Consider the following 27873-nt stretch of genomic DNA (forward strand, 5'->3'; position numbering starts at 1 on the left):
AAGGCGTATTTATTCCTTTTAACGCGATAGCGTTAAGGAGCTCGTGTCGCAGAAAAGCCGGTGTCGTCGGTGTCGGCGTCCGCAGCGTTGACCGTGAGCGATAAATCACGGCAGGCACTTCATAAATAAAAAGCAACTTCCAAGATGGGCTGGGTGGGAATCGAACCAGGGTCTCCGGAGTGTGAGACGGAGACGCTACCACTCAGCCACGAGTTTTTTTTTTCTTTATTGCCCACTCAGCCACGAGTTCGATGCTTCCAAGAGGTACAAATGCGCCTCTAGTGAATGCGGTGTTGCCTTCGAAACGAGCCGTGGAAAGTTATACTGCGGTGTATATCGGTAATTATGAACATGTAACTTACAGAAGTCGCAATTACACGAGTAGCGAAGTGCGTTTCGCTGCATTTCTTCTGCGCTTTCCGCACATGCAGAGCCATCTTGCGGCAAACACACAAGACCCCCTCCTCTCCATGTACGGCGCTGCCCCGACAGATGGCGCGCCACGTGCGCATTGGAGCTGTCGCGGCTCGGACTCTCTCCCGTGACAACGCTTCGCCTTGCTCCCTCTGCAGAATCAAGCGTCCTTCCTTTCTTTAGATCACTATCTCTCTATCTCTGTGCCCGTGCCGATCACGACGTTTGGCTGGCGTGCATCATTTCCCCCTCCGAGATACCGAGTTCTTTGGTTCGTTCCGCTTGCTCAGGCGCACGTTTCATTGCTGCGCCGAACGCTGCGTTGCTCGACCATGTGGCTCGACGCTCACCGCGTCCGATGCGGGGCGCCTCGTAAGTGATGGCTGCCCTGTAGCCCATTGTCTTACACCCCTTGGCGGGTCGACGGGAACGCTGTTGCGTTCCACCCTTGAAGGCGAAGCTTAAGCGTCCTCCAATTTTTGTTTAGCGTTATTGCTTGTGTTCGTACATGTGATTGTGCAATTCCTTGCATGAAGGTCAGATTGGTGTATGATTGTTATCTCATGGTCATTTTGTTCACACACATTGCTGCGTTTCTGTGTTTCATTATTCTCGATAGAAATTCTTTTATTAGACACTGTGTATATTATAACTTTCTTTCTGGTATGCTATACTCGAGTTTGCTGCATATAAATAATCTATTAATGTACCGTGTATGGTTTTGCTGCCTGCCAGGCTCTGTCGCTCAAGCCTGCAAAGGCGTCGGCAGGCCTGCATGAATGTAGTGATTTCAATATTGGAAATAAAGGTATGATATTATTATTATTATTATTATTATTATTATTATTATTATTATTATTATTATTATTGTTATTATTATTATTATTATTATTATTGTGTGTTACAGCAGCCCCACCCAGCCAGGACTGTTTTCTCAAAGGCAGTGATATATGGTTTACACAATGGCTGTACTTGGATCTTCAGTTATACCTTAAAAGTAGTTTCGTCTGTTGCATGCAGAGAACGTCGACGTATTGTTATGTTGCCAGCGTTCAGCCGGTAGCTCCAGCGGGAAGAAGTAGAACCGAAGGACTCGATTTTTTGTTAGGATAAAAAAAAAACGAGCAAACCAAAAACCATACAAAGCAAACAGGCAATGATACCCTAAGATATGGGTTTGGCTTTTCATTTCGCTTTCCTATTTTATATGTACATTTTAGTTAATACGACATTTCATTCAGCCCATGCATTTCTAGGCTTCGTATTCAGCTTGATTATTTAAATGCTTGGGTTTTATGTGCCAAAGCCATGATCTGATTATGAGGCACACTGCAGTGAGGGACTCCGGCTTAATTTTGAACACATGGTGTTCGTTAACCTGCACCCATTGCACGGTATACGGGCGTTCTTGCATTTCGCCTCCCACCGAAATGCAGCCGCCGTGGCCTGCATTTGATCCCGCGATCCCACGCTTATAGCAGCGCAACAGCGTAGCCGCTAAGCCACCACGACGGCTCATTCTCGGTCTGCTCCATTGGAATTATAACAAGCCGTGTATGTTGAGTGACTGATCCTTTGTTTTTTTATGAGTGGGATGAAAGCCCTTGCTTTGCTGGTATGTGCTTGAAAAATGTGAGAAAAGACAAGAAAACTACCTTTCAGATGGAAGAAAGTTATGATGGAGATCACCTGGTAAACCATGGCAAGAAATACAACGGCAGAGGTTACCTCGAAGAGCGCATATTCTGCGATCCAGAAGTAACGATCTACTTTTACTTTCTGACCAAGATCTATAGCCAGTATGTGGAGACGATCATGGCACGCATGACTGATGCACCACCGGACGTTGTCATCGTCAGCTCGTGCCTCTGGGATATCACGAGGTAATTTGCACGTATGTTTAGTGTCAATGTGAAAGGGAACAGTAGATTTACGTTTAAAGCCGGCAATGATTTTTTTGTTCTTGAGCTGTAATGGAAAAAATGTAATCAGGAAGGTTTTTCAAGCCGAAATAAATAGCAAAGTTCGGCCTTGTGCATTTTGACGAACCACGGTTTCAACGCCTGCTCCCTTTGATATTTATGCAGTGTGTGCACTTGCACAAACGCGCCGTCTTCACAATACATTTTTGTTTACTTGTCATGCTAGTTAGAACATCTTGTCTGAAGCCTTATTTTGTATGTTATATGTATCTCTGAGATGGGCGATCACACAAAAGTTTGACTTATGAACGACCTATAATGCGGAGGGGGATTAAAAGCATGTATCGTAATCGTGGAGTCAACAGCACTATTTCATTGAGTTCTTGCTAGGTGGCGCCACAATACTGAGTTGGAGTGAACGCAGAGGCCTGGTCGAGGCACAAAGTACGGACACCAAGTGCCAGTATATCGTGTGCTAGACGCGGCGATTAATGTGTGTCAGCATGTATTTCGGCAACACCAAGTACAAGAGCGAGAAATGAATTTGTTACAGTTCAGTCATCCGAATGCAAAGACCCCCATTTTTAATGAATAATTGGCGCGTTAGGCACAGCTGAACATGCCCGTAATGTTCAGATGCACGAATCTACATACAGCACTTAAGAGGAAGTTTTAGCTTGGCAGCTTCAATCTAAGTGCTTGAGAATGGTGAACTTGTTTTGCTCAGCGAACGCTGCGCCTGCATCAATACAACGCCTCTGAAGCGAACAGTTATGATGCACTATGTACCACTCTGAAATATACCTTATTTTCTAGAAGGACTTTTCCGAAACCCTCTTACACATTGTACAAAGTTTACATATATGCAAGCAGTAAATTCATATATCAAATTTGTCGGCTTTAAATGCTCCAACGAATGCAGCCTAAAGAACTGCGATGTCTGTTTTTGGTGTAGCATTACGTATTGGTAAACGTCGCGCTTTTATTTCTTTTAAACTTGCAAATTCATGAGTTTTCACAAAAATGATATGCCCTAGCTTAATCAAAACCTTGTTGCCTATAAGGCTACTAGAGTGTAAAATTGCCCCTCAATTGCAGCAAAGTTTATTACTTAGTGGTTGTCTCGGAAAAGCCCTTCTACTTTTTTTTTGCGTGTACTTGAATTCGGAAATCATAGGTAGCCCCGAGGTAATACCTGCCTCTTACTCGACATGGGAGGGTATAATTTACTGTATGCACCATTTCGCTTTCTTAGCTTAAGCATTTTTAAAGAATTGCTTCTGGCAAAAAGCCCAATTGCCCCTTGTCAAGTGGGTCGCATGACATGTATTTGAAAATCTCCTATGGTGCCCGCTACATAGGGGCAGCCAGATAGCATGCACAACTGAACAAAGAACGATAGATAGACAAACAAAAGGAGCAACCTATAGAATAAATTAGCTGTGCAATAGAAAAGATACAGTAAAATAGCATGACGGAACCACGACGCGACACAACGGAGACAAGTTGGAAACATTACATGTGCGCGAAACACTTGAATACCAACGAAAGAATTGATATGATAGCTAATATAAACACGAAAAAAAGCCGCGGTTAGCAAACCTAAGAGCCCCCGCCCCCCGCCATCTGAGTCTGAAAAATAAACGCCCATTTTAAATAACTTGAAGAGTAACTGTAGTATAAAGCCCATGTATGCGCTCTCTAAGTTTGAGGGAAAATTAAAAAAAAAAGGCTGTTGCGGATAACACAATCGTACATCTTGAGCTGAATAATTGGGAGAGGCGGACATATTCGCAAGAGAAATCGAAAAACATTTTCAACGAATTAACAAACATTTACTATTTAACTTTTTAAATAATTGCTTCACTGCACATATCGTCATTTACGAATTTTAGCCGGTGAGCTTGCAAGGCTTGGAATGAATTTCAGCTACACCAGAATTGTTTTATTTTTTCCACGCGGAAGCGTCAAATGTGACCGAGAAAGTCGGCGCCTCGAGCACCAAAATGGAACCTGCGCGTCGCGAGCGCGCCTCGACGAAGCAGAGCCTGTGAAGGGGGAGAGTCGCTGGCACCCGTAGCGCTCCAGGCGTTGCGGGAGGGGAGGGCGTTGCTGCAATGGCGCGTCAACAGCAGTTTACAGGTAGTGACCTGTAACCTGTTTACAGGTAGTGACCTGTAAACAGGTAGTGACCGGTAGTGACAGGTAGGTAGTGACAGGTAGTGACCTGTTTACAGGTAGTGACCTCCCGCTCGCAAGCCAGCGCGCGGTCATTATTTCTCTCTCTCACCCCCATTGGGCTTGGCTGCAGCGCGCGCCTGCCGGCCTTGGTACCGCTGCTGCCTCCTGAGTCTCTCTTCGTACAGGACGTCGGTGGCATGCGGCGTTGGCACCGCAGGCTGCTGCTGCTTGCTGGCTCGGGCCGCACGTTCAGCTAGTGGTACATTACACGCAGCGCAAACGTGGAAGTAGTGCTCACCGGCGTTCAAGTGGACATTAATGCTTTCGCATGCACAAGTTATAAGTGCTTAGGTTTCCTCGTATTTTTTTTTTGGTCATTGCGGCTCGGAAAGATGAATAACAGTAAGTGCAATGATGTGCTATGATATAGAGATGAGATAGACATCACAGACACAACAGGCTCCAGTGTTCAGGTCCATTCGTTCCAACTTTTAATGGTGCTTATGTTTGTCGCAACACATTCGTTAGCTTTTTAATTGGTTAATATTACCCTGGAGTGCTTGGTAGAGCCATGTCGGGGCATCCAAACAAGAGCGCACCGAATACAAACGACTAGGAACTAGACGTCTCGGCAAATCTGGGTTCTTGCTCCGGGACCTCGACACAAGAGGTCGCGTGCTGGGCCGACGCTGGGCAAAGGGGCTGGCGTCACGGAGCGTTTGCTTGCCAAGGCTGGATGCGTGACGTAATGCTCTCTGCCCTGGCGTTCTCCTTCCTCCATGTGAACACCTGCTGCCGCTGTAGCGCGCCAAGTGTTGCGCGAGAGGATGCCGCACGCCAAGTCACCCTCGACATCTGAAGCCCGTGTTACACGCGCGTTCCTTGTCCGCGCAAGCTCTCGCCAGCCTTCTAGCTGCGCCTCGGTGAGGCCAAATGAAAACGCGCCAAGCGTGTCAACGCGCTCGCTCGCCCGCGAGGAACTCGTAACTCGAAGGACCACTCAGCGGCGTTCAATTGGACAACGATGCTTTCGCATTCACAACTCATAAGCAGTACTTAGATGTCCTCGGATTTTTGAGTTTGCATATCAGAAAGCATTATTACTATCTCAGCAGACAATCAGAATTGTAATTACAACAATTAGTAATGGTTATAATGGTCGTAGCTGCAAATATTGCATAACAACCTTTCACGTTACTAATGGTGTGCGACGGCATCACGCAATGATGCAGTGAGTGCTGAGTGCGAGAGATAGGAGGTGTCTTTGATCAAGGAGAATAGAAAACAAACAGGAAGTAGGTGCATAATGCAGCAAACACAGCTGCCTACCGCAAGCATGCTGAGCTGTACTTTTGGTGTTTTCCTTAAATTCACTAACGTTTGGCGAAACCTCCCCTATCACGCACCAAGCGAACAAACAGGAAGCTATAAAATCTAACATCTCTATAACGAACGTCTCTTTAACTAATTATCTTGTATAGTGAATTAGAGATGAAGTTCTTTGTGGATATGGGTATATAATGAAAGTATTTTAATGCCATGTGTAGCTTCATAATAACCTTGCGAAGGTTGTGCGATCGTTCCCCACCTGCGGCGAGTTGTTTTTTTCATCCACTTTCATTTCCATTAATTTATCCTTTCTTTATTTCATTTATTACGCCGAAGTAATTTCCCCTATGTGGTCCTTGGTGGCAATGTTTGTTGGCATCTTATGATATTGTGCATATTTGGCGTCTAGTGGGCGATGCACTACGTTTTGGTCGCGGCGCAAGGTGATGTGATGCAGTGTGGTTGCGGGTCGCTGAAACGAGTTGTTTTGCTTGTGTGGTCGTAGAAAGGTTTAGACCTCCAAATTCTTTTATGTGACAAATACGTCATGTTTTGTGACGTAGAAGGACGTGGCTTAATTTTATTTCTAATTAGATGGCGCATTCTTAATATATTTCTTTCATGTGCCACGCGCTACTCTTTGGTTGCGGATACTAACTGTAAGAGGTCTCACTAGCCTTTGTAGTTTGTGCTGTACATGAAACTTAGAATATTCTTCTGATTCCCGAAGACCGCTCAGGTGCGTAATAGCGTAAAGCTATTCCAAACTTTTCTATTCCATTTCTGCTAGCAGCCCTCCGCGATTGGTCAAAAACGTTTTTCGGCCCCCCCCCCCCCCTACTTCACCTGTCAGTTACGCGACCTCAGACAAAGCGCGATAGCTCCCCATCTGATATGACGGGCATACTCTAATTATGAATGGTTGCGCCGAGCAAAAGGAAAATAGTTATTTCTGGTTTGATGCCTTTTCGCCATTAGCCTTCGGCAATTGGTCAAATCTTTTCGGGCTGCACCCATTTCACCTGCGGTCAAGCGACGTTACCCAAACCGCGAAAACTTGCCGCGTCACAGTGACGCGTACGCGTTAAAGATACATTAATATGCCTAACAAAACTGAATTTTTCTCTGAATAGCCGCAGGCTGCCCCATTTCGATAGGAATAAAAGATGGCTGCCGCCTATGGCTCAGGCACTGTCTACTCGCACCTGCCGGAGAGCATGGGTTTATTTGCGTAGAATATTATATTTTGCGTGGCCGTGCAACGTTTTCGAGCACTTTCGGCACGTTTACGACCTCAGTCAGCCAACTTTTCTTTTCTGAGGATCCTATTTAGCGGCATTTTTAACCTTCCGTTGCATGCAACTGCGGTTTTCGACCAGCCACCGCAAGCTAAGTAAGGGAAAGCCGACCAATTGCAGACGCTGGCACCCCCTCTTCATCTGGTTATCGGTTTTCAGTGCACTGGCTCGGTCCCATATAATCTCTCTCTCCTTGAGCGTGCTCCTCGTTTCTTATAAACCAATTAGATAAGACGAGCCGCTCAGTGTATAGGCAATGTTATTCGTTTTTCAAGCAAACAAAAGTGATCTCCTATAGACGAGGATAGCGTTTCATTGGTCGCTTTAACCAACACTGCGGGTCACCACGCGGCAATTGCTTCGGTGGTTACGCAAATTTGACGTCAGGAGAATGGAATAAAAACGTATTGGAATAGACTTACGTTATAGGGCCCATAGTAAAACATTGCTTGTTTAAATACATCGCCTAGATGGTGGAAACAACACACCCATTTGCGGGAACAAAAGAATAATCTTTTGATGTTCGATATCCTGAAAACAGCTTCCGCTTGCATCTTGGAATCTTAACTCAACTCTTTATTATTCGGAACGCACTTTACGGAAGCTTTGCATGGCCCGCGAATGCGCACACTGGTCTGAATCGGATTAATGCCAAATTTCTCGAAAGGTGTCGCTAAAAATGCTATTAAACGTAGGACATTAGGCAGTATAATAGCAAGAGCTTGGTGGCGCAACCCACCGCCCCGTTCCAAAGGGGACGCTCATTACATCCATCCATCCACCACTTCAATCTAGTTCGGCAAACATCCGACTTTGTAGCGGGAATGAATATTTCAAGTTATCACGCGCGAAATAATTTTGAAGAGGATTGGAAGTAGTATGCAATTATGTTCGTAGAGAGTCGGGAGAGCATGCGGTTGAAAAGTTAATGGCGAAGCGCACTTATCCACAGGTGGGGACCCAGGGGCGTCGACGACTACAAGAAAAATCTGCACAGATTTTTCTGGAGACTTAGGTGCGTCCTTCCCCAGAGTTGCCTCGTGATATGGCTGACTGCAGCTCCACTGTCCCAAAACATGCACGGTGGATTTCTGTTGCCAGAGCTTGATTTCCTCAAGTATTCACTCAGATTTCACGTCAACGAGGCGAACTACTTCTGCAAACAGGTGTGTGTGGTCTCGTTCAAATTTTGTTGGCGCTGCCCAAGAGAAATGACCGCCTGCATTTATTCGCCGCTTTATTAGATTGCGCACGTGGCCTTTCTTTGCAGTTTCGGCTTATATAATGGCGTCTCAAAATTGTGAACTCCAATTGCGATGACCGTAATAGGTGACATTGCTTTTGCTCGTTTCGTTCTCCCGCGCCATGAAGCATTTCGGCATTTTGCTTGTGTATGTTATCAGAGCCCCTCCCATCTGTAATGCATCGCAGGGCTCTGAAGTTGCAATAAATAAATAATTGGCTTCATTGGGCGCCAACCATGCCTGTCGTGCCAACCGTCTACGTTAGTGGATTATTCTGACGAATCCCACTCACCAAGCCTCTGCGCAGTTATTTTCAGCGTTCGCTTCTCAACGCCGATCGAGTCCTTCAAGCAATGCACCGCTGTTTTGAAGAAATGCGAGTAAAATGGGCTCAGCGCTGTGAAGACGAATTAAAAACAAATAGCGCCAGGATCGTTTGTCTCTTCAACCTTTCTTGTTAAATAGAGATGAAACCCTAGAAAAAAAATACTATACGTTAAATACTGTATAAGATGTTCCAGATAACGTTAGCGAAACTGTTCGACGAAAAAAAAAGAATGATTAAAGGAACATAGTGCAAGGTACCATTTTAAGACCTTGTTCGATTGTCAGAACACTGACCGCCGAACACGGTAGGTCTTGTAATTGTACTTTGGACCATTTGTTCAAATGTATTTTTTTTTCGTTGAACAGCTTGACTAATGTTAGCTGGGCCACACGGTACACGCTGATGGGGTGGGCAGCGGTCACCGAAAAGGGAGTTACATAGTCAGATGTACAAACAGTAGCGGATAGCAGCAACAGAAAGGAAGTACGGGCATCAGAAATATCGGACGTCAGAAAAAAAAAAAGGATCTTAAAGGGAAACGAGCAGCTATTCAAGCAGAACTTCTGCAACCTAAAGAAAAAGTTTTATGGTTATTCGAAGGGCAGTTCTACAATGTTGCAAGCTAGCCAACGTATTTTGCGACGATCACTTCGGCAATACTATCGACTTTGCATGATGTTGTGCTCTACCAGCGAACCAGCTTATCCGACTTTGGTAAACCAGCCAATCAGCGTGCGCCTGACAGCCGAGGCAATACTATCGCCGAATACGTTCCAAGATCAGTGTATTCGAGAACGCGTAGACGAAGATGTTCAGTGGGAGAGTAGTGGGTAGGGTGAGGAAGTGATGCAGAAAACATTGTGCGTCTATTGTTACACTGTCAACGAGTATCCGTCTATCAGTAAATGTGGAGTCAGTAGGCTTCACCGAGGCGGTAGGTCTTTGAGGACAGCAGGGGAAACGAGAGCGTATTTGCCTCGGGAGAACTAGTAAAAAGATGGCTGAAAGATCGTTGTCGCGAAGGAAGGGATAATGCGTAATTGACAGAATTATGAATTGTCGTTATTGTATAGCGAACATTCGAGGACTTAAATGCACCAGTAAGATTTATTTACTCGACTTTGTCCTTGGTGCTTAACAGAGTGTTTCTCCGACTCGTTGAGAGGGCTCACGTCATCGCCACTATGATCACTACAATGGCAGGAAAGCTGGCAGCATAGTTTGTTGTTGATTACATGTAGCTGCTGTAAGGCACCTAACATTGCTGAAGTATTTAATGTACCAGGTGTGTCAACTTACTCGAAGCATGCTTCGAAGCAAGAATGAAAGCAAACTTATACATTTTTGTATGAGTGAAACTAATTGTTTTTTCTTAGCAACCTCCTGGAGAAGCCTGCGGTGTTTCTGTGGTTCTCATTGATTGAATAATTAGTAGTGGATAATTAACAAATTGTTTCACAACATTAGGTCATAATACTGATGCAAGCTTGGCAGAGTACATGTAAAAGACGTCTCAGTTCTTTTTTATTTTTTATTTCTTGTAACGCGTTACCTTCTCTTATCACGCTTAAGGGGGGCGACGCACTTAATTTTTTTTTTATTGTTGAAAGAATCTAAATGAAATTCGCAGGTTATGTATCTTTACGAGCTGATTTCAAAAATGCAATTATTTTTTCTATGATAAGTATTTTTGATGATATCCAAAACAGTATGTTCTTTGTTTGGAGACTAATTAGCTAATTAGCAGCAATTTGCGTGACAATGTACAGCACACGCAATCTATTGTGAGTGTTCATAGTGTATCGTAAGCTACAAAGTCTTGTTTTGGTCCGTCTTCAACCAAAACTATAGGTTGTCAAAATGCGTCATAAAAAAAATTCCTTATTGATATTTTTCTATCGCCAAGGTGGCCATTTTTTATGGCTAACTTTAACAACCTATATCTTCGCTTGAAAGTCGCCTAAGACAATCCGTTATCGCTTACGTCACACTATGTACATTCACAATCGATTATGTGTGCTGTATGTTACCGTAGAAGTTGTTTAGCTAACTAGGCTACAAAAAAAAACATACTGTTTTGAATATGGTAAGAAATATTCATTATAAAAACAAATAAATTTCAATTTTGAGAACAGCTGGTAAAAATACATTAGCTGTGCAAATTTAACTCAAATTGTCTAAAAAATCAACAAAATTTTTAAAGTGCCTCGACTCCCTTAAATGGAAACCCGCAATACCATTAAAAAGCCATTGCGGCCAATTTGTTGTACGCCATAGCGGCTTTCTTTATTGCGGGAAAAAAAGCTATGCTAAACGCTGCATGTCGTAAAGAAATGAAAGTGATATATATTTTTAAATGAATTACTCCACTGACCTTGCATTGAAATTGTAGCTGTAAAGTTGTCAAGATTTAAATAAATAATTACTATTCGCACTTAGTAGATGCACAAGAAATACTAGCGGCTGCTTCAGTAGGCGGCGAACACAGTTGGTCTCATCCACAAAGAAGGCTTTGCTTTTTTTTAGAGATGCTCCATTCTAGCTTGTCTGTCTGTTATGTATAATGACTCTGATACCAAAGCAGGCATTCAGCAAAAGCACGCTTTAGAAATTACAGTTCTTTCTTCATACCAATATTGCTGACATAGCTTGCTAAGTTCCTTTTGTGGGTAACTTACAGACCGCTGCGAAGTACGGAATTGACGTAGTTGACATTCACTACTACCTTCGTATGATGATTGAATACCGAGCTGAAGACGGTATTCACTGGCATCCTGTGGCGGTGCGTCTTTGCACCAATCTCACGCTGACGCACCTTGTCTTGTCATGGGGCAAGCAACTACCTAACAGGCAAGTGATCCTAATTGAACCTTTGTGCGTGCATAATCGCTGAGATGCCAATACCGGTTTTCATTCCAGTTATCTTCATCATGAAATAACTTTGTCCTTCTTGAAATTACCTTGCAATATAAAAAAGTGCTATTGTTAGGACAGTGATTTGCTATTGACGGCTACTGTTCTCTTGTAGTTGCGATCGCTACAGGTATAACATTGTAGGCAGCGTGACACCTTCCACGTATGCCACCAAAATCGTTTGGAGGCATAACACCGAGAGCAACGCTAGCTTTAAGCTGTAATATTGCTCAAGAGTATTTTCGTCGTATGCAGTATAACGCAGTGAAGAACAGCGTTCTCTGTACAGTCTTCTCCATCATAGCCGTCTAGAGCGCTGTAACCCTGTGCTGTAAACAAATTGTAATCTGTCGGCAATCTCTACGTTTCATCTTTTACGACATTGCGGTGACGCGAAACAACGAAATCACGCTAATGCTCTGAGGGGAGAACCTTGCTCTTTATTACGCGTACTTATGCCGAGAAAAACGAGAAACACAAAAAGTCACGTGCAACAGCACTGAGCAAAATCGCCGGTCATCGAATCTCAACTCTCAGGCCAAGTGCGTTCGTTATAATGTTATTGGACCGTATACCGTAAAACAATTCCAATATGTTTTTATTCCTATCTCCGGAAGTCAAATTTGCGTAACCGCGGACGCAACCATCGTGCGGTCACCTGCAGGGTTGTCTGAACAAACCAATCAAATGCTCACCTCATTCACAGGAAGTCACTTTTGTTTGCTTGAGAAATGAACAACAATATCTGCACTGAGCGGCTTGTCTTATCTGATTGGCTCATAAGAGGCGAGGAGCATGCTCAAATGGAAAGGGATTCGATGGGGCCGAGCCACTCCACTGAATATCGGTAACGGGATGAAGAGGGTGGTGCCTGCGTCGGCGATTGGTCCGCTTTTCCCTACTTAGCTTGCGGTTGTTCGTCGACAATGGCGGTGGCATGCAACGGAAGCTTAGGAATGATGCTAAAACCGATCCGCAGCAAAAAAGAGTTGGCAGGACGCGGTCGTAAACGTGCCGAAAGTTCTCGAAAACGTTGCATGGCCAGGCAAAATTTTTATTACACGCATATAAACCCATGCACTCCGGCAGGGGCGAGTAGCCAGTGCCAGAGTGAACGGCGTAAGCCATATTTTATTTTTTTCGGAATGGAGCAGGGGCCCTATAACGTAAAACTATTCCAATATGTTTCTATTCCAATCTCCTGACGTCAAATTTACGTAACCACCAACGCAAGCACCGGGCGGTCAGCCACAGTGTTGTCTGAACAGACCAATCAAACGCTCTCCTCGTTCATAGGAGGTCACTTCTGTTTGCTTGAAAAACGAATAACATTGCCTACAGTGAGCGGCTTGTCGTATCTAATTGGCTGACAAGAGGCGAGGAGAACGCTCAAGTGGAGAAGAATTCGATGGGGCCGAGCGACTGCACTGAAAGTCGATAACCGAATGAAGAGGGTGGTACCGGCGTCTACGATTGGTCGGCTTTCCCTTACTTAGCTTGCGGTGGCTGGTCGAAAATCGCGGCGGCATGAAACGGAAGCTCAAGAATGACGCTAAAACGGGCCTTCAGCAAAGAAGAGTTGGCAGAATGAGGTCGTAAACATGCTGAAAGTGCTCGAAAACGTTACACGGCCACGCAAGAAGTTTTATTACACGCAAATACGCCCATGCTCTCCGGCAGGTGCGAGTAGCCAGCGTCTGAGTGATCGGCGGCAGCCATCTTCTATTGCTTTCGGAACGGGGCAGCCTGTGGCTATTCCGACGAAAATTCAGTTTTGTTCGGCATATTAATGCATCTTTATCGCGTACACGTCACTTTGACGCGGAGAGTTCTTGCGGTTTTGTGACGTCACGTGACAGGCAGGTGAAGTGGGCGCAGCCCGAAAACTTTTTACCAATAGCCGAGGGCTAATGGCGAAAAGGGGTCAAATTAGAAGTAACAGTATTTCTTTTTTCTGTCAAATCATGCATAATCAGTGTGTACACATCATATCAGATGGGGAGGTATCGCGGTTTTCGTGACGTCGCGTGACAGACAGGTGAAGTGGGGGTGGTCGAAAAAAGTTTTTGACCAATCGTGGAGGGTTGATAGCAGAATTGGAATAGAAAAGTTTGGTATAGTTTTACGTTATAGCGCCCCAGCCTGCCGCTATCCAGAAGGAAATGAAGTTTTGTTCGGCATATTAATGCATCTTTAACGCATATGCGTCACTTTGACGCTGTAAGTTTTCGCGGTTTAGTGACGTCGCGTGAGAGGCAGGTGAAGTGGGTGCAGTCCGAAAACTTTTGACCAATAACCGAGGGCTAATGGGAAAAAGGCGTCGAATCAGAAATAACTGTTTTTTTTTGTTTTGTTCGGTCAAATTATGCATAACCAGTGTGTACACGTCATATCAGATGGGAAGCTATTGTGGTTTTCGGGACGTCGCGTGACAGACAGGTGAAGTGGGGGTGGTCCAAAAAAGTTTTTGTCCAAATGCGGAGGTCTGATGGCAGAATTGAAACAGAAAAGTTCGGAATAGTTTTACGTTATAGCGTAAATTATTTCTTCTTATGTAAACGCTGCTGCCCATTTTCATTCGAGAGGGCAAAAGGCTATTGGCAACACGCCTACAATCTAATCACACTCGCCTCGTTAGCAACACTTGGTTTCTGAGGTGTTGAGGATCTGACAGAAGAGCCGCAATGTGGCGATTGAAAATATGTGGTTTCCACATTCGTGCGGTCTCTCCTTGAGCCCTGCGAATCGAACCTGCGAGGCTGCCTTCATATATACGATTTTACGGTTAGTAGCAAAGCGTTCCATAGCCCTAATCAGGTATGACGGGAGCTGTGCGCTACGTTATGCAGTAATGTACACAGTCTCGGCGGCGCCCATCCAAGCTATCACTTGTTCCTATGTCTGTAAATCTCCTTGCTCTGTGGGTTCAACAGCAACTCTAAGGGTTTAACAGCACAGCACTGGACTGTCCAATATCTATTTCACTCTTTACACCACGGGGCATCTAAATCTCATTCGCTGATCCATTTTCTTCTGCTTCAGTGACAGCTTCCTTACTATAAGCGAGAAACAATATGCTTCAATCAATGCCAATGACGTGTCTGAGGAGGAAGGGGCAGAATGCAGCTATCTTTATGATGAATTGTCGCAGAGCAAGATCTTTGGAAGTGAAGTAACACCACAAGAGGTAAGCTCTGCGCACATCGATCGTGTGGAAGCCACAGTCCATTGTAAGGCAGCATGATTGACCCTGTAATCTTTTGCGTTCTAGTGCTGGTACGATGACGTCTTTGATTATGAAGAATTCGCTAAGACACAGGTGAGGCTGTATACACGTCACTCATGTGTGATGTTTGGTGAGAAATATTAGGGAGTTATAGCTGAGCGGCTTTACGAGCCAGCAGGTGAGTGCACGTGGAGACGGTAGCGGAGGGTCGCATGAAAGGATGTTTTAGCTCAGCGATCCCGCGCTCAGTCGATTGGAGTGGGGTTCCTCTGTATAAACGTGTACAGGGACACTAAAACGGAGCGCTTTGCTGTGCCACTGGTCGAACAAGGTTAGAGTTGCAGTCAAAAGATCAGTACGCTCGCTTCAGGTTCTCGATCACGCTCATACTCTTCAAATAGTCGCCAAACGGTCTCGTTGCTGCAACCTCTCGCAGGATACAGAGGTCCTCTTCAGTGGGGAAGCACCTCCATAGCTTTTTGCCTGCAGGCGAGCCACTGCTGCATTTGAAGACGAAGCCGACGACATGCCGCTGTTCCTGCGGGTGGTCGGCATGTTTGTTTCGCAAAAACGCTCGTCCCATGCGGGCGCTCCACTAGGGAGAGCATACCAGCGAGCAAGCTGCATGCCCGCTACGTAAACACGCTGGCCGCCCTAGTGTACCGCACATGTGCAGTAGCATCTCCACTTGCCCGCTAGGCCCGCTGACCCGTAAAGCCACTGAGTATAACTCTCTATTATACAGCATAGAAAAGGAGGTGGGGGGGGGACATGTTCATCCCTTACTCGGACAGCTGGTAAGTGATCTTGTATTTGGCATTCTAGGAGACGAACGAGGGCGGTGCTCTTACCCAGTGCGCATGCAACGACACCCTCGGGTATGGACACATCATGGAGCATGGTTACGAAGTCAACGAGGTGAGGCTGTGTACATGATCACTCCCAGCTGATGTTTGGTGGTCATTGATATACGGCATAGGCAAACGTATTCCTTACCAGAAAAAAAAGCTGGCGTTGCCGAACTCGACACCACGCCGCCACCACAAACCAAATCAGCTACCGCCAACTCCCGATGAAACGGCGCACTGGTTAGGCCTAGTGGCCTAGGCAATGTCGGAATCCTGTCGATGATTTGTGCACTGACTGGCCTAAAGCTCTCAAGCGCAGCTCACCATCGCTATGTTTATGCCAGTTAACGTCATCCGATTCAGCACCCACATCACACGCACAGGCTGGACCATATAACACTATATGTAGCGGAGTTCTGGTCCATGTGCGCACGCCTGTGTGTCCAGGGAATCAATCAGCAGTGCACAGAATCGGCCAGCAGCTAGCTGTAATTAACAAGGACAACTTGAAAATGATAGAGTGTGGAGACACGCATATGCATTTTGGTCTGCTACAATTGGCTCGGTGAGACTGCAGTCGACAAGCCAACGTGCCTATATCCTGTGGGATCACCTCTGTCGTACGGTTGCGCATGCGCAATGATGCAAAGCGCGCGCATATTGTTTGGACAGGGGTTGCGTGGCGGATGTGATCTCAAGCTGGTGTCGTGCCGGGCCAGTCAGGGCAAGTTGAAGGAAGGAAGAAAAAAATTACCGACGATTACGTTACTTCCCAATGCGAAATTTGAGCGCAGCAAATAAGCTGTTTCACCTTTTCGATAGATTGAGGCAAAGAAATCGAGCAACACATGTATGCGCTATCACAGAATTTTTTTTTATTTTTCACACGTATTCCTTTAACAAAGACTCCACTAACAGTTCTTGACAGTCATGAAGGAAGCTTTGTGGTCGGAGAAATAGACTGATATATGTTCGACTTGGTACACCAATGCTTGATTCTCAAAGACGAGATCTATACAAGTGCCTCGCGAGGTTGTCACAGCCGTGGGACGCGTTACGAGCGAGAGGAACGGGATGTTCTCCCGCATAAGTGTTAGGAAATTGCTGTTTGTCTAACGGCAGCGGCAATTTCGGCTCGGGTGGTGCACATATACAGATCCGCCGCCACCGATCTGGCTCTCTGATTGCCACCGCACAGGGCGAACGGCAGCGGCAATTTCGGCTCGGGCGGTGCACATATACAGATCCGCCGCCACCGATCTGGCTCTCTGATTGCCACCGCACAGGGGTTGCATTGGAGGAGGAGCGAAGAAAGGAATTAAGTTCGAGCCGGCGCTTTGACAACCGGAGACTCGCAGGAAGAGGGGGGAGGGGGGCGGCGTGTACACCGCGGCAAACGATGGGGGCAGAAGCGCGCGCAGCAAGCGGACAACACGATAAAGGGAGGAGGGAAGAGATAGCAGCGACTGACTGATGCCGCTGACGCCGATAGTGAGTCAACCCCAGCTGCGGAGTTGGTTTCAGGGACAACGCCGCCGATGCCGACACAAACAATATGATACCCTCGCTTCCGCAGCGCTAAGAACCAGGTCTAGCCGTGGGAAGGTGGTCACGTATTCGTCGACGTGCCGGGGCCTACGTGAAATAACCGGCGCGTCGGCAACTGAAGAGCACCCTATCCGCCACACAAGAACAGGGGGGGGGACCCTTTCCTCCTCTTTCTGCATGGCGGCGACGGTGTTCTATGCAGTCACGTTATCTTGACTCTCTAGCGGCGTCAGCGGCATCCAGCGGTATCAGTCGGTCGCTGCTAGCGCTGGGGGGATGAAAGGGGGGCGGAGCTGGTTACGAGGCCGACGACGACGCGAAACCCAGGAACGGACGCCAAAGAGCTGCGCTCTAAAAGTTTATGCAGGCATTTACACCATTCAAAGATCTCACGCAACAGATTGCGGCATTCCTCGGTGCGCCCGCTTAACTAGCGAGGCTCGGGGCTAGCGAAAGTCTCCGCTAGCCCTGTCGTAGATGCACGTGGCTGTCCGCGCGGTTGAGCACGTAAACCGCCCGTGCGCTCTCTCGGAGCTGATCTCCGGTGGGCGCAAACTCTAGGCGAACCGAGATGGAGCTCTATGTGCGCTGTCATTCCGCGCGCCTAGCACTGCAGGTAGCGTTACTTCAACCTTCGGAGACGCGTTAAAGCGAGAGGAAGTAGAAGCGTTCGCTCCCCTCTGTTTGCGCCCTTCATCATGCCAGTGCACTGACAGTGAGTGTTGGCAGTCATCAAGTGAGATCTGTTCACGTTTGTCTAGGTGCGCGTGACATCGCGCTTGTCAATTTATTTGGTAAGCGCACGCTTGCTGCATTATATATGCCCAATAAAAAATAGGAACCCTACTTTGTGTAGTTGTCTGATACCTTGCTATCACTGTCGATGTGGTGCTTTTCAGGTGAAAGAGCGGCTTTCTTTTGTTCTTCTCGCTCTCCATCATTGGCCCTGAAACTGCATGCCACCTCCCCATCATTATTGCTGGAGACGGCCACTCAGCGCTCTACATGATGAGAAGGATATTGAAAAAACTTGCGTTTCGCCTGAAAGGCGAAGCATTGATTGCGATAGCAAATTAGTGGACAACTCTGGGAAGTAAGGACAGTAGTTTAACGGCCGTATCAATTTGTAAACCTAGGCATTCTCAGTAAATTAACAAGCATGGTGTGATGCGCGCACAAGAAAACATGAAGCTTCGCACTCGATGAACGCACCAACTCGCTGTCAAAATGCTGCATTGTGGAAACGCAGGAGCAGCAGCGAGCAAATTGACCTTAGTGCTGCCGCTGGTAGCAACGTGAGCTCGGGCCGCGAGAACACCGCGCAGCGCGGACCCCGCACCCGTCGCACATCGCTTTCAATATACCACGGCCCGGTCGTGCGCGCGCGGCCTCCCGGGCCATCCGGAATAAAGCGCCTCCATACCACCCTCCCGGAGCCTTGCGCTACGGAAGACTGCGGGCTTCCTCCCCGCTTCCCTCCCGTGCGAGCACGAGATTACGCCGCGATCGCTGGCTCACCGTCGCGCACTTTCACTTGTACATAAGCATACGGCGCGCGGCAACTATTTTATCGCCCTTGGAGTTGATACGGAACTTCACTGCGACGGCGACACCGACAAAAGAAAGCCGCCGGAAGAATCCACATAATTGCTGTCGTAGTAGAAGGAAGCGGAACGTTCCAATATGGGGGCCCATATTAGATGTTTTTCCGCCCTAACAGCCCACATCTAAAACGCAGAAATCAGGTTGCTGTTTCTTTGACAGTCGCTGAAAAGCAGCTTCGGTGAGGTTTACTGATTTAAACAAGGAGGTTAAAACGTAATTTTATTGGGAGCAAATGTTTATGAAGGTCTTAAATAGTTTTTTTTCTATATACTGCAAAAAAAAAACACTTGAAGGAAATTCTGGCTTTAAAGGCGCTCTGGCACATATTTTCGAATATGTGGATCCTCTTCTCACTTTAGCTTCGTTCACGTCAAAGGATGACGCACACTCGGAAAGTCTTAAGGCTGTGAAGCACTTAAAGGGTATGTTTAAGAGATACAACAGACAAAAATATTTGAGCTACCATTAGTAAATTACCCTGCTAGAGTAAAAAAGAAATGATAACACCACATGCGCCCGCCAACGCACTGGTAATACCGGGAGAAGATGCTTTCTAAGCCAGAAAAGAGTGAATGATAGAAAGGCGATGGAGAGGCTTCCTTGAAATTCCTGAACTAGCTTTCAATGATGTCATGGATTTTGACGGTGTCTGCTTGGGGCACAGTTACTCTTTTTATCGGCAAAAATGGACTACAGTACGTTTTTAAAAAATCAGACTATGCTGCGCAAGTTTCTCGAACTTTTACTGACAAATAACGACCCAAGAATGAAAAGATACTTTGCCATCGGTGACGTCACAATGATGTGCCGGTGCTCGTGTTCCAGCTTGAAACTAAAAAAATAGAACATTGACCATAATTTTTTTTAAATTATTCTTATCAGTCGAAACACAATTTAATGTTTTCCTATTCTCTCTTTATTTTGACAGCCTAGTTCGTCTTCAAAGCTTCATGAAAAAAAGCACAATTTTCAGGTCTTATAAGAGTAAACCTAAGTGCGATAGCGATTTTTTTTCTATTTTAGGAAGAAAGTTAAACTGGAGTTTCTCATGATTCATTGTGGGAAAGCGATGCCCTTGATAACAATGATATGATTATATTAGAGCTGAGTAGCCAATGCTTCCCTATACTTCAGTGTTAGGCAAGCACATTCTTTACCTGCCAGTGATAGCAGGAGTCATGAAGTCACATCGGCAGATTCACTCCATTGTCGTTTCTTTTTATTCTAGGAAGAAAACGGAACTAGCGTTTTTCGCGACCCATTGGACAGCGACACCATTGATATTAATGATATGATCATCGTAGAGGTGAGCATATTGTTATAATACTCTCCAGCGCTTTTCAGCTGTATGCAACAGTACAGCGACCATAGCATATATAAGATGAAAACTGTTTTTGCCGAACCCTAAAGATTACTACCTTTTTGCATCTTAGGAGATCAATGAAAGCAGTACCATTGCTGAGCATCCTTACAGTGGCATCTATGGTGGCAATGAAATAGAAGAGGTAAGCGGCACATACCTCATCCCTCATTAAAACTTCTTTCTGGGCGAGTTGGTGCTTACTTGACTTAAAAAATGTAACAGCGCAAACACGTACATCCGCAAAGTAAGAAGGAGTAACAGGGAGTAACAAGTAACAGCGCTTGTGTCTAGTCCTTGTTACTTTGTGGTTGCAATAGGTGTTTTCGCTGTAACAATTTTTAAACTTCATCCTTATTCAACGATATTTTCATTGTATGGACAAAAGCGGACCATTTCCATTGCTACAGTTCAGCCGCTTTTCGGCAGCAACCAAACAATTTCTTCTAAGCGTCCGTTACCCGTTATCGGAGGGCCTCGGAAAGTGTTCATGTACCAAAGAGGAGACTACAATCGAATGATACAGGCCCTGGAGGAGTACTTTCAAGTGTTTTCTGAATTAAGGTTAACATGTAACGTTGAACAGCTGTTGAAATGTTTCAAGGGCAAGTTAGCTGACCTCATTGATTCTTCTATCCCTTCGAAAATGGTCTCCTAATACATCTAAAGAAACAAGAACAACCCGTGGCTCACCAGAGAAATTAAAGCTCTAATAAATAAAAAACAATGGCTTTTTTTCAGTTATATAAATGACAGGAATGAAGAGTTATTCAGCACTCTTGATAGCTTAGGAAAAGAAATTAGGCTAAACATTAGGGTAGCGAAATATTCGTTTTTTTAATCATCGGGAAACAAGCTCAAACAAAGTCCCAAAGAGATGTTGAAATTTCTTATGTGAAATGGCAAAGAGGAAGTTTCAATACCGACAATATCAGATCCCCAGGGTGACATCACTGATGACATTCAGAAGGCTAATCATTTCAATGACTACTTTAAGTCAGTATTTTCTGCACCTATTACGGACATCCATGCTTTACCCGATCATAACTTTAACCAGGAAATGCTCGAAATTTGAGTGTCCTATGAGGGCGTGCATAAACTTCTGTGTAACCTAAAGCCAAACTCTGCTACTGGACCTGACCTCATGCCATCCTATGTCCTCAAAACATGTGCGTCCATTATTTCTAAATACCTTGTCACTTTGTTTAGATTGTCCCTCAGTTCCGGTGAACTTCCTTGGGACTGGAAGACTGCAAATGTCACGCCAGTTCATAAAGCAGGTACCCGTAAGCATGCAAAAAATTATAGACCCATATCTCTTACTAGTGTGTGTTGCAAAACACTGGAACACGTGTTATACTCGACCATTTTTCACCACTTAGAGGTGAACAAATTTTTCAACAGGGCCCAGCATGGATTCCGTGCGGGTTTTTTGTGTGTCACCCAGCTGCTTGAATTTTCCCATGATATTTTTTCGTCATTTGACGCTGGAAAGCAAGTGCACTGCATTTTATTAGACTTTAAAAAAGACTTCGATACTGTTCCCCATACTGTCTTACTCCTTAAGATGTCTTACCTTGGCCGCCCTCATTCCGTGCTTCACTGGGTGCAACATCATGTGTCGGGTCGCTCACAAAAGGTGGTTGTAAATGGCTATGAATCAAAACCTGCTGCTGTCACTTCGGGGGTACCACAAGGGTCTGTTTTAGGACCGCTTTTATTCCGCATATACATCAATGACATCACGTCGAATATTGCATCGAAAATACGGTTATACGTGGACGATTGCGTGGTTTACAGGGATACAGACAGTCACGTTGATGCTTTGTCCCTGCACGGTGACCTTGACCGAATAGTTGCTTGGTGCCGTAAATGGCACATGAACCTCAATCCCAGCAAATGTAGTTATATTAACTTTAGCAGAAAGCGGGCTAACATTCTCCACAATTATAGCTTAGAAAACGTTTTAACCGAAAAAGTAGATCCGGCAAAGCATCTCGGTGTTTTTTCTTCAGACATTTCGTGGAATAAACATGTCGACTACATCACCTTAAAAGCCGGACGTGATCTTAATGTCAATAAAGGCAGTTTCAAAAAAGCCCTTCAAGATGTCAAACAACTTCTGTACTTTTGAAATGTTCGCTCAATTCTAGAGTACGCTGTAGTGGTCTGGGACCCAGAACACTAAAATTTGTACAAGTTGGAGGCAATACAGAATCGTGCTCTGCGGTTTGTTAGTAACAAGTATTGTCATGATGTTAGCGTTAGAGGTATAAAGCACACTGTCTCGTGGGACACTCTAAAACTGCGGCGCACCATTTCTAGGTGTTTATTTTTGAAACAGATTGTGCGCGAAGAGGCGGCAATAAATCGACATGTGTACCATCAGCCAACCCCCCCCCCCCCTCCTGTACATATCGGACGAAGGGACAACAGTAATAACATTAGCGAATATTCATGCCGTACGCCCGCTTTCCGAGCGTCATTTCTTCCCTAAACTATTAAAGAGTGGAACGCTCTTCCCGACAATGTTGTCACCACCCCTAATGAAATGTTTTCTGCTGCGCTCTGGCAGCATTTCCGCATGAGTGCAACATGAGTCCATTTGTTTTCATTGAGTGTGCCGCTGTCACCTGCTGATTCCAGTGTAGTCTGCGTACACTGCTGTAATCACGCCAAACAATTTTTTATGCCATGCTTGCAACTTTTTGCGTTTACTCATGTATAACACCCCACTACAACAATGCCTCGGAGCGAATGTAGGTATGTTAACAAATAAATAAATGAATTAATAAAGCACCTTTGATGAAATAAGTTTGAAAGGACTGACCTATGTCTATTTTGGCGGCACTAGGCTGAATTCGTTTTGTTGCGCAAATATATCGACACTCTAGGCGCATTTACACCATCGTCGTCGCCGTCACGGGGATGTACCATATAAAGTTCAAGTGCGGTAACGTCGTGGCCGGGCGCAGTACATTGAGGGTGGGAGTGAAAGCTTGCGAAAGTGAGCCGAGAAGAATGGTGTCTCGATCTCGCATGCGCACGGGAGTAAGATTCGGGAGAAAGCGCGCCATACACCATCGCGCGCAAGGCAGCAGTTGGGCATTCTACTCCGGCGGCGGCCGCATATGGCGCAGCTAAGCGCGGCGACGCGGGCACTATCTTGAAAGTGATCTGCGGTGGGTGCAGAGTCTAGGCGCTCAATTAAGGCTGATGACGCCGTGGGCGCTGCGTTCTCGCCGCTTTGATCGCGTTGAAGGGAGAGGCAGCCCGAAGGGCAATGCGCTCGCTGCTGCTGCCGCTCTTCCTCACTCAAGCGTTTTGGCAGAAAGCTTCCGCGGTCATCGAGCGAGACGGGTTCTTGCTTGCCTATGCACGCGCGACACCATGCTTCTAAATTTGTTTAGCAAAGGAATGTTTAGAAGTTTATGCGGCCGATAGAACAGCTCTCCTTAGTTTGTATAGTTGTAATAGTTTAAAATGGCAATGGATGCTTAGTCTTTCGTGTGAAACTGTCATTTTTTTACTAGGGTAAGCAATGTCATTTTCAGTCAATTGTCTCTTTGCATTATAGGAACCGACTGAAAGTGTTCTGTGCACTCAGCCCGATGACATCGTATGCCATGATGAGGAAAAGGTACGCTATTTATAGCACATCACTTATGTATGAGAAAATATATGCCAACCATACTACTTTCTACAAATAAAGCCGATTGTAACGCTTGGCCGGTTCATATACGTTTCTGCGTTTTAAGATGTCAGAAGTGTAATTGTTTATACTAAACCCTCATTCAGTAGTATCTTTGATGAAATAATTATGAGAGAAATTTGCTATAAATATTTGCTCGGCATATCATTTGCAAGATATTTCAGTATAGAAAAACTAGATGCGACTATGAAATAACACCAGGCGTGGTAGATTACTTTTTTTATTTTACGATAAATACAGTCCTTCCATTCAATCATTCTTCATTAGCGGCACATTTGATGAGAAAATTAGCCGTGTCTACGTTTGACGACCAGTTCGTACTTTCTTTCTTTCTTTTTCTTTTTGCTTGGGTAAATTAGGCCTGCGCCGGTGCGCTGCCCCTTTTGTAAATGCAGGAGCCCAGTAAAGCAATGTTTCAGCTTAAGGTTGTGGCGCTGTGGGAAAAGCGCACATTATTGAGGCAGAGGTGAGCTGAGATTTACACTGCGTCCGTTGTGTGCAGCGATTATCGGGCAAATGTAGCAAGCATAACTTTTTATCCAGTTTAATATCATATCTCTGGAGGGTTTTATACTTTTTTTCCTGTACTCGCCGCGGTGACCCCCTGTGGCTGTGGCGTTGCGCTGTGACTTCGAGGTGGTGGGTTCGATCCCGGCCGCGGCGTCCGCATTCGCACGGGGTCGGAATGCAACAACGCTGCGTGCCGTGCATTGGGCGCCCTGCTAAAGAACCTCACGTGGCCATAGGTAAACGGGGGCCTCCCACTACCGCCTGCATCATGATCCCAATCGTGGTTTTCGCATGTGGAAACGCGAAATTTGAGTTACTTAAATCTGGTTTTGCATTTTTAAATACCAGTGGCAGCAGTATTCCTATTCAACCACCAGTAGATATAGTTTCTTCGGTGTGATGATTATGAAAGAGGCGCGCTGTGGTGCATTGCCTTTCCTTGGCATCTACTTGGTGCCACTATAGCTAGGCGTAGACAAGATTGGTTGTAAATGCAAAATGACATTGTACCTGGTGGATTGTCTTCAGCATTTAGCATGACAGCAGTACCCTACCTCCCCCCCCCCCCCCATTCAGCCCTTGTTCAGTAGCAGTGCCTTTTGCCAGATAATTAGCTTTATCTGCGCTTGGTGACACCATGCGAACTTCGTTTCTACAAGGATAAAAAAACCCAACTCCCGGTGGATTCTCTCTCTCGATATTGAAGAACCCAGTGAAGGCCCACTTACCGCTGAGCACTGTGCCACATTGTATATCGCAGAGAAGATCGATTCAAAGGCGCACTGATTTTACTGCGTAACTTACATGGATAACATTTATCGACTGCACCGACCGCATTATATAATACCAATCGTATCAATGTCCCCATTCAAACACCGTTCGATATATTTGATGAGATTTTTATAAAAGGTTGCATATGTCCATTATCTTTGGTTCACACTTACTTCACATTTACATTTACTCTATTTCTAAGGTCTTTTCTCTTTTACAATTTAGGTGCCCTGTGAAGACACCCTTCCCACTGAGGGCGGTATCATCGCGGGAAGTACTGAAATGGTTGACACAGAGGTGAGCTACTTTTAGTATCTCACGAAAGTGTAACTTTGATCAAAGAATTTAGCAACTATGCTCCTTTCTGCAAATGTATGCAAATATGGTCGATTTCATCATTTTCCTGCATATGAAAAAACAGGTGGTACAGGTGCAACTATTCAAATATATTTCAGTAGTATTTTGAACGAAATGCGTAGAAAAGAAGTGTCATGTGCGCATTGTCTTTACCTGGCACTTACTTGGCTACATTATAGTTCAGCACATGTAAGATTAGTTGCTACTACGAGACAACCCTATAGACCTTAGATCGTATTTTGCGGTTTAGGATGAAAGCAGTCCTCCTATTCAGGCGTTGTTCAGTGGAAGCTTTGATTAGATTTTCAGACGTCTCTTTTGTGAGAGTACGGCAACTTCGTCTTTACTGAGGTAACACAATTCCCGGTGGATTGTCTCTTATGCAGCTTAGAAACCCAGTGAAGGCCCTCTGCTTTCACTTGTAAATGATAGCTCTCGGCAGTCCCATAAACATATTTTGCGTTATATAGTACCAGTAGTAGCAGGGTTGCCATTCCACCACGATTCAATATCTTCGACGAGATAGCTGTGAAAGAGTATATGCTTATTTTCTTTACATGGAATTTACTTGGCAAGACTGCATCTCAACGTAGAAAAGATTGATAAAAAAAGATAATACCATACCTGGTGGAATGTGCTTTTTTGCGTTATAAGAAATTAAGGAAGGTGGTCTTTACGGAGAACACAGCGCCGTCGTGTGTAACACTGATATAGTTGACTTGAGACAGAGGTCACCAACTTGTAGTACCTCGATAATCTATAATGATCATCAGCAAATGTAGTAACCGTACTTCATTCCTCTGCAATTTAAAGTCATAACTCTGCACCGTTTCGTGAGTTTTCGTGCATAATAGGCTACCAGTGGTGTCACTGCTCGTATTCAAACCTCATTCAATAGATGGCAGTTGAAGTGTGATTTGCTGGAGTTATTTATTTATATTATTTATTTATTAATTATAAATACCTTCAATCGCCGAAGTTTGAAAAAAGGGGAGTTAAGTTAGAATTGAAAAATGAATTGGCTACTTAGAAAAGAAACAAAAAGATTGGCAACAATATACAAGTGTTAAGAAATACAGGAACACTCAAAAACATTAACTGTAACAAACAGTAAAAATGACCTGACATTAAACAAGTACGTATCTAGTAAACCGGAAGGGAAAAAAATGAAAAGAGAAACACCAGTGGTTAACAAGATGCCAGATGCGTACTATAATGTGAGATGCCCAGTGAATGTGCATCACGCGAAGATATGTATATCTTTATTTATTTATTTATTCAAAAGAACCTTACAGACCCTATGGCAGGGCATAAAGTAAGGGGGGCCTATTAAAGAGTAAAGTACAAATTTCCAACAGGAACAGTCCTATAAAAAGATTACCGTGTTACACAATATTGAAGGCACTAGGAATACAAAGCAACATCCGAACGCACACGAACACTTGTTACGGGAGATGAAAGACACACGTGGTAGTGCAGATGAATTAAATGCATTTATTTTACCGTATATGCGCAGGAAACTGAACTGATTATGTAATCTGCGTGAAAAAGAGTGGGGTATTTGTAGTTGTAACCGGGTTCGTTTATTAGTGTAAATATATTTGTGGAATGAGCACAGAAGAGCGATGTTGCGGCGGATATCCAATGGCGGCAACAGTAGGTCTAGTTTAATTTGTGCAATGCTTGAGTTTATACTGTAGTTACGGGGTATGAACGGGGCTGCTCTGTTTTGTATCATTTCCGTCATATTTATTAGGTAATATTGATGAGGGGACCAAATTGGGGTGGCGAGTTCTAACTGTGGCAAAATGAATGCTCGGAAAGGGAGTTTTCGAATGTTTGGCGGGGCATTTCGCAAGTTACGTCCTAGATAGCCAAGAGAACGTGATGCTTTGGCGCATGTAGAAGCGATGTGTGGGGCCCATGAAGTATTCTCTGTAAGAACAACACCAAGGTACTTGTATGATGATGTGTGGGAAAGCATAGTGTTATTAAGATGATACGAATATTTAGAATTTACAGATTTTCAGCTGAAGCACATCACCTGGCACTTTGTAAAGTTTAGTGTCATGAGCCATTTGTTACACCAGTTAGCGATGAGGTTAAGATCTCCTTGAAGTTTCAAGTGATCGTCGGTCGTGTGAATAGGACGGTAGATTATGCAGACATCGGCAAAAAGGCGCATGCAGGAAGTAATCTGTGTGGGTAAGTCGTTAATGTAGATTAAGAAGAGTAAGGGGCCGACGACGCTGCCTTGTGGCACCCCAGAGCTACCAGAAGAAGGCGGGGAAGAGAAATTGTTAACAA

At 45.1% G+C, this 27873-nt stretch overlaps 1 protein-coding gene across 6 annotated transcripts in view; it reads left to right on the forward strand.

The window, feature by feature from the left end:
• Window positions 1-27873, forward strand: part of LOC135916418 (uncharacterized) — a 95604-nt gene that overhangs the window by 3925 nt on the left and 63806 nt on the right. For all 6 annotated transcript variants that reach the window (XM_065449764.2, XM_070528897.1, XM_065449767.2 and 3 more), the window contains exons 3-12: window positions 2077-2297; window positions 8097-8310; window positions 11397-11566; window positions 14672-14816; window positions 14901-14948; window positions 15681-15773; window positions 20085-20162; window positions 20290-20361; window positions 23794-23856; window positions 25435-25506. In XM_065449764.2, coding sequence (XP_065305836.1) covers window positions 2077-2297; window positions 8097-8310; window positions 11397-11566; window positions 14672-14816; window positions 14901-14948; window positions 15681-15773; window positions 20085-20162; window positions 20290-20361; window positions 23794-23856; window positions 25435-25506 — 1176 coding nt within the window. The remainder of the gene's footprint in view (window positions 1-2076; window positions 2298-8096; window positions 8311-11396; window positions 11567-14671; window positions 14817-14900; window positions 14949-15680; window positions 15774-20084; window positions 20163-20289; window positions 20362-23793; window positions 23857-25434; window positions 25507-27873) is intronic.

The sequence above is a fragment of the Dermacentor albipictus genome, unplaced genomic scaffold (assembly GCF_038994185.2).
Source record: "Dermacentor albipictus isolate Rhodes 1998 colony unplaced genomic scaffold, USDA_Dalb.pri_finalv2 scaffold_15, whole genome shotgun sequence".
Classification (NCBI taxonomy): Eukaryota; Metazoa; Arthropoda; class Arachnida; order Ixodida; family Ixodidae; genus Dermacentor; species Dermacentor albipictus.